Source organism: Grammomys surdaster, unplaced genomic scaffold (assembly GCF_004785775.1).
Source record: "Grammomys surdaster isolate TR1022 unplaced genomic scaffold, NIH_TR_1.0 126187, whole genome shotgun sequence".
Lineage (NCBI taxonomy): Eukaryota > Metazoa > Chordata > Mammalia > Rodentia > Muridae > Grammomys > Grammomys surdaster.
This window is the reverse complement of record NW_021620993.1, coordinates 7,305,850-7,316,073: the sequence shown is the minus strand read 5'-3', so window position 1 is coordinate 7,316,073 and position 10,224 is coordinate 7,305,850. Positions and strand designations below refer to the sequence as shown.

General features: G+C 50.0%; 1 protein-coding gene across 1 annotated transcript in view; it reads right to left on the bottom strand.

The window, feature by feature from the left end:
- The window catches only part of Pik3ip1 (phosphoinositide-3-kinase interacting protein 1), an 11,711-nt gene extending 1,718 nt beyond the window's left edge, over nucleotides 1–9,993 (bottom strand). Inside the window, exons 1-5 of the mRNA XM_028758174.1 lie at nucleotides 9,716–9,993; nucleotides 8,646–8,762; nucleotides 8,448–8,567; nucleotides 7,232–7,435; nucleotides 7,061–7,139 (exon numbers count right to left, since the gene is read on the bottom strand). Coding sequence (XP_028614007.1) covers nucleotides 7,061–7,139; nucleotides 7,232–7,435; nucleotides 8,448–8,567; nucleotides 8,646–8,762; nucleotides 9,716–9,785 — 590 coding nt within the window. The 5' untranslated portion in view covers nucleotides 9,786–9,993. The remainder of the gene's footprint in view (nucleotides 1–7,060; nucleotides 7,140–7,231; nucleotides 7,436–8,447; nucleotides 8,568–8,645; nucleotides 8,763–9,715) is intronic.
- Nucleotides 9,994–10,224: the final 231 nt, after the last annotated feature.

Below are 10,224 nucleotides of genomic sequence, written 5' to 3'. Positions count from 1 at the left end.
CCGAGTTCAATTCCCAGCAACCACATGGTGGCTCACAACCATTTGTAATGGGATCTGATGCCCTCTTCTGGTGTGTCTGAAAACAGCTACAGTGTATTCATATAAATGAAATAAGCCTTTTTTTTTTTTTTCCTTTTTTCTTTTTTTGAGACAGGGTTTCTCTGAGTAGTCCTGGCTGTCCTGGAACTCACTCTGTAGACCAGGCCAACCTCGAACTCAGAAATCCGCCTGCCTCTGCCTCCCAAGTGCTGGGATTAAAGGCGTGCACCACCACCGCCCAGCCGAAATAAGCCTTTTTTAAACCTTTTTTTTTTAAAGTTAAAAAAAAAAAAGCATTCCAGAGCATTTAAAGGATGCTCCAAGGATATAGGACAGACTCCAACAAGTTCATTGGGCTCTGGCTGCTCTGAAGAGACGTTGTGACCCAGAGTTAGCCCCTAGGTTAGAAACCTAGGTCTTCTAACACCACACGTGGGCCCTTTCCACTGGAGCCCTGCCTCCTGCACTATGTCCAGTAGACTGCACACCAGAGCTAGTACGGAATACAGGGCACATCCTTTGAAGCCAACAACTTGGGCTCTGCTCTCAGGTGACAGGAACATAGTGAGTGATTAAAACCACACAGGCCATAGGAGTAGCGGCTGAAGCAATGCAGTACAGGCAGGAGTGATCTTCTAGCAAAATCTCCACCACAAATCTCCTCAATAAACCCTAGAGCCAGATGACTGCACAAGTGGGAGGACGAGAAGGTCGGCACAGGTCCCCTCTCTGCTCATGCAGTCACTCAAGAATACTGGTGTTCATCAACTGTTGCAACAACAAGCTCTCAGGCCAGGCGAAGGGCTTCAGCCACCACTGCAACATGGTGCTGGAGAATGACAGAGATGTCACCCCCGAGAGCAACAATAGCAAGAAGCCATCCAAATCAGTCAACAAGATCACTGTATCTCCAAGATGGCCCTGCCCATCATGGACCCCACTCATCCCCAGCAAGTTCAGTAGAAACCTCTTTCTCTCCGTGAGAACCTGCTCCCTGCCTTGCTAAGACCTGCCCAGTGCAACTGAAATAAAATGTTGTTTGTTTATTTAAAACAAAGCACAGGGGCCTGGTTTAGATTGTATCCTGCATCCATCACATGATATACAATGATGAAAGTTTAAAAAAAAAATACTAGAGGACAAATACACAGAAGCCTCAATTTTAAATGCCCTCTTAACCAGTTCCCTGTACTGTGTCTCCTCGCTCCAGCCTAGCCTATTTAACATTTGGCAAAACAGCTCTCTGTGCCTCGGTTTCTTCCCCTGTGAAGTTCTTCATACTGTGAAATAATTTTGAAGCTGCTTCCACAAACCAGTGTGACTGTTGCATGATCTCCTAGGTTATGATGGCTTGCCCTGGAGCGGTCCTGACTGACTTACAAGGCAGTGTCACCCTCATTTTCCTTAAAAGACCTCTCCTATTACCTAGCCAAGGCAAGAACTACTTAGTGATACCCTTCTCTCTGGGCCTTAATTTCACCATCTTAAAATAAGGAGTTGGGCTTGATAGTCTCTAGAGCCCTGGACCTTCTGTGATTCCCCCATGTGACATATGATCTGATCCCCTAGTTTCTAATATAAGGTGACAGGAGGCTGATAAACTCATCCCTTTGTGGTACCCAGTGACTAGGATAACCAAGTTTCTCAACATGCAAGCCCAGCCTGGCCTATGCTTCCCGTTAGAATCTTTACTGGGTATCAACTCCTGCCTGGCACACGATTCGGTCATCCATCAGTTGTAGTTGGCTGCCATGCAGAAGGAAACATCTATCTGTATAATATAAACTCATGTGCTTCAAGATGGCTCATGTGGGCAAAAATTTGGAAGGTCTGATTTTAATTTTAGTAAGGGATCCTCCTCTCCAAGCTAGACGTGATTCACAAAAATAACGCATTCAAGCCAGGTGGTAGAGGCCAAGGCCTTAAATCCTAGTACTCAGGAGACAGGAACTGTGTGAGTTTGAAGCCAGCCTGATCTAGGAGACAGGAACTGTGTGAGTTTGAAGCCAGCCTGATCTAGAGTAAGTTCCAGAACAGTCAAGGCTACACATAGAAACCCTGTGTGGGAAGGGGGCATTTTTTTTTTATCAGAGGCTAAAATTCAAAATCTACAAGAAGGCTGAAGGAAGAAAGCAAACCAGGAACCCACCACTTCTAGAATACCTACCAAGGTACCAGGAGTGTGGCATCATCCAGGAAGAGGCAGCATTTAACTGCACCTTTGATGGACGCCACACACTACACACACCCTACCCTCACTTCTTCCTATTTCCTTACATGCAGAGGCCTGGCTTTCCTCCACTCCCTCCCCAATGAAGCTTACCTGCTGAGCAGCTGGTAAGGCAGGCTTTAACACACACACACACACACACACACACACACACACCTATAGGGGTCAAATCAGTCTGTATTAGTGGAGGGCTGGAAGAGCAACCCAGGGTAAAGGAAGCAGCCGCTGTGACTAGTCTGGATCGGCCTCATCCGTCCGTTTAGGAGCCTAGAAGCATGCCTGGCCCCGCATGCCTGCTGTGAGTCCCGCCTAAGAATCCTGGAGATGGAGTGGCGGAGCTGCCAGGCTGAAGTGACCATTAGGCAGCCCAGCACCCTCCCACTGCCGTGGGGGGCAGGGGACAGTCTGGCTGTTGTCTGGCAGCCAAGACAGAACAAAGGCTTACTCACTGACTCAGCTCTCTCCCAGGGGGTGGGATGGTGTTGCCTTACTGTTTTCTCTCCCTTTTTATCAGACTAAGAGCTCCCTGCAGAGCTAAGACAGCACTCAGCAGGGACAGGGAGCAGCCAATGGTGGCCTGGCTGAAACTCGTGGCCTAAATTACCAAGACAAAGGCCCAGCCAGATTGAGTTCCCTTCTACCCTAACCTTCAGCTTTTTCCAGGAGGAAGCCTTGGTGCCAAGCCCACCCTTCCTAACCCTGGGAAGCTCCCTCCATCAGCCAAGCCCTGGGGCATTACAGAGTTCAAGACTTGTGGGAATTACTGATTGCTCTGGGGCTCACATGCAAGCTAGGCTGACCAGAGAGAAGACAGGTGAGGAGCCAGAGCTGCTACCTGCCTCCCAAGGTTGTTTCCAAACCAGAAGCCATGCTGTGCCACACTGCTGCTCTGGGCAAGTTTTCCAAGGAGGCTACTGTACAGGGGCACAGTGTATACCCAAGTGTATGCACACTGATTCTATCCTCACAAGACACCCATGTGCTATCTATTATCATCTCAGACCTGAAAAGGCTGGGGCGGGGATCGAGGAGAGGAGGAAAGAAGGGAGAGAGAGGAAGAGGGGGGAAGAGGAAGAGTGAGAGAGAAGGGGGGAGAGAGAAGGAAGGAGGGGGAGGCAGGGGAAGAGAGGAGAGAGGGAGAGAGAGGAGGGAGGAAGGGAAAGGAGAGAGGGAGAGAAAGGGACAGGAAAGGAGAGAGAATGAGGGAGGGAGAGGGGGAGAGAGAGGAAGGAGGAAGGGAGGGGAGAGGAAGGAAGGGAGAGGGAGAGAGAAGGAAAGACGGAAGGAGGGAGCGGTGTTAAGCCGAGCTAGGATTTAAATCAAGCAATAGTATCCTCTAAAGACAGCAGTGCTGGGAAGGTCATCACAGCTTACTCCCAACCTAAAGAGTCAACAGGCCCAGAAGTGGTAAACAATGTGCCTCATGTGGCATCAACAATTGGAGGAAATTCTGGAGTAAGATCTTGGGGTTGTTTGTTTTTTAAATTTCTAAACAAAGTCATTCTTTGAGACGTTTTTCTTTTCTACTGCTCTGAGTAGTTTATATTTAGATGAGGCTACTGGGTTTTGTCAGGCGTTCTGGAGATAACTGACAGTATTTAGACATATCTTCCTGTCCAGCCAGCCATGCTGGCTCATGCCTGTAATCCCAGCACTCAGAAAGTCGAGGTATAAAGACCAAGAGTTCCTGGCCATGGCTAGAGAGACAGCTCAGCAGTTAAGAGCACTAGCTGCTTTTTTAGAGGATCCAGGTTTGATTCCCAGCACCCACATGGCAGCTCACAACCCTCTGGGTATGCCTACAGTGCAGACATACATGCAAAATAAAACACCCACACAAACAAAGTAATGCTTAAAGAGGCTGGAGAAATGGCTCGGTAGCCTAAGAACACTAGCTGCTCCTTCAGAGGAACCAGCCTGGATCCCCAGCGTCCACGTGGTGGTGCACAACAGTAACTCCAGTTCCAGAGGGTCCAATACCCTTTCTGGCTTTAGAGGACTTGGTGCACAGACATACATACAGGCAAAACACACACATACATACATACATACATACATACATACATACATACATACATACTTTCAGGCCAGCCTGGGTTAAAGAGTAAGAACCTATCTCAAAATAAAACAAGAAACACACACACACACACAAATACATATGGGTACCCAGTCTCATTTTAACTCTTCTAGGTCTCAGCTTCTTACTGGGAAGAAAGGTTCAAGGGAGGTAATGAGCTGGGTAAAAAATCAACCGAGGAAGACACACAGCAGGGCCTGACTTATCAAGAAAGCATGAAGCTTACGGTGGCCACTGTGATTAGTATCTGATTACTGTTCTACTGCTTACATAAATGTTTGTGCAGGGGAAACATCCACATTTAACACACATGATACCTACCAAGCAGGAGTGGCCTGAAATGATATTCAGCTTATAGCTCTTGCCCTGACATCTGCTCCCTACGGGTGGGGAGAGGGAGGCTCAGAGCTTGTTTCTAGCCCACATGCGGTTTCCTGTTGTACAGGTTGTTCTCAGAGCCTGTTTGCTAAGGAAAGGGGTGGTTCAGAGGTTAGTGACAGGGACTCTGGTGACTTAGTGCCTTCCCCCTGTGTGTCCCGGAAGTTCACTCAAGATCACGTGGCAGCCCCATGACAGCCTAAAAGGGTAAAACTAAAAGAAAAAGACCTGGCTTCTGCATCTAGCACCAGCTGAGCTTGGAATTAAAGGCAGTTAGTTCAAGCATCTGAAGGTCTGGAAAACTGTCGAAAGATTGGAAGGCAGCCAAATGCTGTCCAGAGGCTGAGGAACATGGGAAAATCTCAGGGCTCAGTCCAGTTCAGTTTGGGTCAGTGGACTGTACTGGCAGAGTTTTTAAATGAACAAGTAGGTGTCCCTGGACTTGCATGTTAACGATGCTTCTGAGGACCACAACCTCAGTCTGGAGTCAGGATGTTCCCTCAGGTCAATGGTGCCTGACTCAGAACCTCTCTGCTCTCAGAGAAACCCATAATATCACCTGTTCATGCAAATAGTAGGGCTGGGATTTAAAACAACCAGCACCAGTGTCCTTTGCAAAAACCAGCAGGGCTGCAGTCACCCCTAACTGCCCATCTGATAGATAAACTGAGGCCCAGAAAAGGTAAGTAGTCAAGTAAGTAATCACATTCTACAGACAATCACACCAGCTACTGTTTATGGATCACTGTGTGCCAGGCACCCAAGCGAAGCAGCCACACACCTTTCCCCCACAGGAATGCTTTGGACTAGTAACAAGTAGTAACCTGCCCAGCCACGCAGACAGCAGCCCAGCCACGGGCAGACCACCTCTTCTCTCTTGCCTCAAGTTTCCTCATCTGAGAACTGGAAAGAACGTCGTTGATCTTATAAGAGTGATTGTGAACGTAATCTCAGCCCTCGGGAGGAAGAAGCAGGATTCAGACTTCAAGAAGCCAGGCTTTAATCCTAGCAACCAGGAGGCAGAGGCAGGCATTTCTCTGAATTCAATGCCAGACTGGTCTGTCTTGAGAGATCCATGACAGCCAGAGTTACAGGGTGAGTGAGACCCTGTCTCTAACAAATCAAAACAACGAAACACCAACATCAAACAACAACGAAGAGTTCGAGGCCATGTTTTTGCTATATGATGATTCCAAGGCCAGCCTGAACTACAGAGACCCTGTCTCAGACAGTAAAGCTGGGGCACACACTAAGTGGTAGCATAGCTGCAGGTAAGAACACGCCATTGCTGCAGCGATGCCTCGCCTGCCCGTTTCCATCTGCAATGTGGCTGACTCAATACCTCTAAGAATGCCTCGGGTTTAGAAAACAATGGCTGAGAAGCACTTCAACATGTCTCAGACATGACTCCCACTGCTGGACAACTCAGCCCACTGTACCACTTCCCTACCAGGAAGGCTTCTCCAGTCAGAGAAATATCGCTGGCCTTTGGGGCTGGAACTCACACCCAGATTTTGTCCGAGAACACTCAGTGTTGAAACAATGGTATTGAATCTTAGAACCTCACGTCACTGATTATGACAGACTTGTCCCATGGGGCTGCAAGTTTGTCCTTGCTTCCCAAGCAGTCTCTTGTACTTTCATATCTGGTAAGGAATGGTGAATGGATTTTCTTCTGTAATCATTTCTTTTCTTCTCCTTACCTTAGAGGACACCCCACTGATGAAATGTAAGCCCCAACATGAGACCAGAGGCCAGGAACCTTTTCCAACAGTGGGATGTTTCGACACATGGTCTCTGTCTTAAAATGGAGGAACTCACCTCCTGCTGCTGAGATTAAAGAGCACTTCTTGGGTTTTTACTTTTTTTTTTCCTTTGTCTTCTTGAAACAGAGCCTCAGTTTTCAAACTTGTAAACCTCTTGCATCAGTCTCCTGGGTTCTCGGATTACAGTAGGTATGAAGCAGGGCACCTATCTTAGTAGCAGAATTTTAAAACTCAACAAAATGACGAGCATGATGACAAGGGCTCAGAAATCCATTCCTCAGCGAGGTCGAGGCAGGAGGATTACGAGTTGGAGACCACTCCTTCAAGGCCACTCACGGCTACAGATGGGGACCTTGTCTGGGGGCGGGGGGGGGGGGGGAATCAGCATCTAAGTCCTTGTCCTGAGGGCCCAAGGTCACCAGGCAGTGACTAAAACCAAATCTCTACTCTTGAGCTGATTTTTCTTCCTTCAGTATCTTGCTTCCTTTTGAAAGACTCCAAGAAGTTCATCTGCTACTTTCTCTCTTCCTTAGCCCTATTCCAAGGGAGCCAACAAGAGAAACTACCTACCTCTTGTAAGTGTAGCCCAAGATGATGCCAACTCCAATAGCGATAATGATCACGGTCATAGTAACGCCCAGCACATAGCCTGCACAGGACAGGAGACACGGTCCCATTAGCCACACCCTGGACAATCAGCAAATGGCATCATCTGATGAATCCCCACACCCGCGGCCATACCCAGAGTTCCCAGGTCCTTTTTTTCCTTGGAGTTCATCCTCACACGCTGACTGATCCCGATCACTGGCTGCACCGCTGCCGCCTCACTCCTGGCTGGCAGGGCGTTAGCAGGAGGGAACACCTGTGCCTCTCTGTCACCGGGTGCACCAGCCTTCTCTTCCAGCTCCGTCGTAGAGGACAGCGGTGGTGCTTGGGAAGTGGTCTCTGCAGGTGAGGTAAGAACAGCTCTCATCAAGGACCATGTCCTAAGTGCATTCGACAGCCAAACCTGTCCTGGCCGTTGGGGATGTTACCGGAAGGGTCCGCCCTAAAGTGCTCCCCTAAACTGATATCAAATCCTGCCCCAGGATAGGAGTGGTGGTGAACATCTGAATTATGGAACAGAGGCAGGAGCATCTCTGTGAATCTCCACCAGCCAAGCAAGCAAGCCGGGGCTGCAAAGTGAGATCCTATCACAAAAACAGAAAAGGGAAAAAACAAAACAAAACAAAAAAACCAACTAGCCTGCCCGAGGGGAAAAATCAGGTCTGAAAAGGCTGCCCCTGGGTGAGAGATGTTAGGAGGCAATGTGAGGAAATGGTCTTAAACAATAGCCTCTCTCCAGCCTCCCACTTGTCTGTTCAAGTCCTTGCTATCTTCCAACACCTAGCAGGGATTGCCAGAGGGTTTCTCCAGAGACTACACGGGTCTTCACAGCAGGAGACAATCCGTGTCACACGGAGTGCAACGGTCTTGTCAATCCCAGTGTTAAGTGCTTAACCTTGACCAGCTCATTTAATCCTAGAGAACTGTTTTCTGAAGTCTGAACGCTTTGAATTCAAATCAGAACACACCCATTGCCTTTGGCAGGTGGTCAAACTTCTGGATGACTCAGATCCCTCACACAGCTTCTTCCCTGGGACTGGGAGCATGGTGCCTGGCTCACAGCAGACGCTACACACAGTAGAGGCTGGTGGGGCGCTTTGCGGAACACGCAAGCTGCCTCCCACCGTTGTTTACAAGTGCTCGCAGAGGATGAGCTCACTCCGACTGCCGCGTAGGCCAATGGGCTTTGGGCTCCGCGGCCTGGAGATAGCTCTGACCAATCGGACGGCGCGGGGGTGGAACGGGGCGGGATGGGCGTCGAGCGGCCGCACGTGCGCGACGGGTGTAACCGCTGCTACGCTGCTTTGCGCACGGGGCTGGCGTCCCCTTCCCGGGGTCCCAGGGCGGGTACCTGGGCAACGCACGTCCTCGCAGGGCCGCTTTTCAGGGACGCCAGTCTCGCTGCTGATGTAGCACCAGGGCCCGCGCGGGTCCTGGTCCGGGTTCCGGCAGAAGTTGTGGTTGCCGGGGCCTGAGGTGGGGAGAAGAGCCGTCAAGGGCCGCGGCCGCCGCCCACCAACCCCGCCCGCCTCCCCGGCGGGACACTCACTGGGCTCGGCGAGCGACTCGCGGCTGCCTTGCGCGGCCAACCAGTTGAGGCAGCGGAGACCCGGCGCGGGCGAGGGCTGGTCCTCCCGGTACAGGTGGCCGTTGTCCCAGAAGCAGCCTGTGAGGAAGAGGAATCCGCCCGGGCCCCTGAGTGCGGCTCTCGGGGCTCGCGGGAGAAAGCCCTGTGTACCCTCAGAGTGAAAGTGGAGAGCTCGTGTCATGCCCCTAGCGGCGTTTGGTCCACAGACAACAACACTCAGACTTAGCTAGCTAGCTCGCAACTCTGTTTCTTTCTCTTTCTTTCTTTCTTTCTTTCTTTCTTTCTTTCTTTCTTTCTTTCTTTCTTTCTTTCTTTCTTTCTTTCTTTCTTTCTCTTTCTGAGATCGCTGCACAAATGCAAAGGGTTGTAACATACTCTTGGACTTGGGACCACTTTGAAGGTGCGGGAAGCCTGGCTAAGGTCTTTCTGTGGAGATGGTGAGTTTGGTTCTGGGCAGTCAGACATGGAAGTCATCCCAGTGTTGAGAAGTCAATGTTACATAAACTGATGTTCCCTTCTCCACGAATACAGCCACCTTCTGCTAGTTAACAGACACCACCAGCGCCCAAGAGAATTCCACAAAAGCCTTTGATTCAGTGAAGCAAAAGATTCAATAGAGACTCCAGCTGAGGGACTCTGCCTCATCTCTTCAGCTCCCCCTCCCCTCAGCAGAGAGCCACAGGAGGAGGCTGGAGAGGGGAGGTTTCTGCGCCTGCCACACTAAGCAAACGGACTTTAAAAGGGTAGGACTCTGGGGAATAGAAGAGATGAATTCCCAAGCTCCATCCACTAGTGTGAAGGAAAGGGAAAGAGAAAGTGACTACTTGTCTTTGTTCTTAATGGCAAAGATGGAGCTGCAAGCCTCTGGCAAGGAAGGAGAGAGAGGAAAGAAGAATGCTTTCGTAGGATAACAAGAAAATCAGCCAAAACCTTCCTTCCCTGTCAGCCTGGCCACATTTGGGAAATCTGGGGGCTTTACCCGTTCTGCTTCATTAAGTTGCTGCAGAAAGGAAAAAAAAATGAAATCTCACCTCCAGATCCATAGGCTTCTGCCAGAAGCATGTTGCTGAGAAGAAATGTGTGCACCCAAGCCAACAGCATCCTCGCCTCTTCCAGCTTGCAGGTGACTGAACAGCCAGTGTCCAAATGGGGTCTCCTTGGCAGCAGTTTTGTCTCTTACTTCCCAGCCTTGCAGTCAGACCGGCTCTTGTTATGCTCTTCTGGTAAACAGCCTCTCTTTAGAACTGGGAGCTTCCCAGCTAGCTTGCTGCAGCCGAGGTGTTTTTCAGCTGAAAGGCGCCCCCTGGGTCCTAAGCCTCCTAGACTGTACCAGATCACTAACTCTGAGCCAACAGAGGAACTCAGCCAAGCCAAGAGAGTGGCAGAGAGGTTTTGCTTAGCAGCAGATCCGTGTGAGACCTGCACAACTGCATCCCCAGGGCTTTGCTTCCTTTTCCATCAGTGTGAGTAGAGTCACTGTGTCTGAAGGCATCGTGGAGTGAGGTGGATTAGGAGCCCCTAAAGCACTGCACAGTTAGTT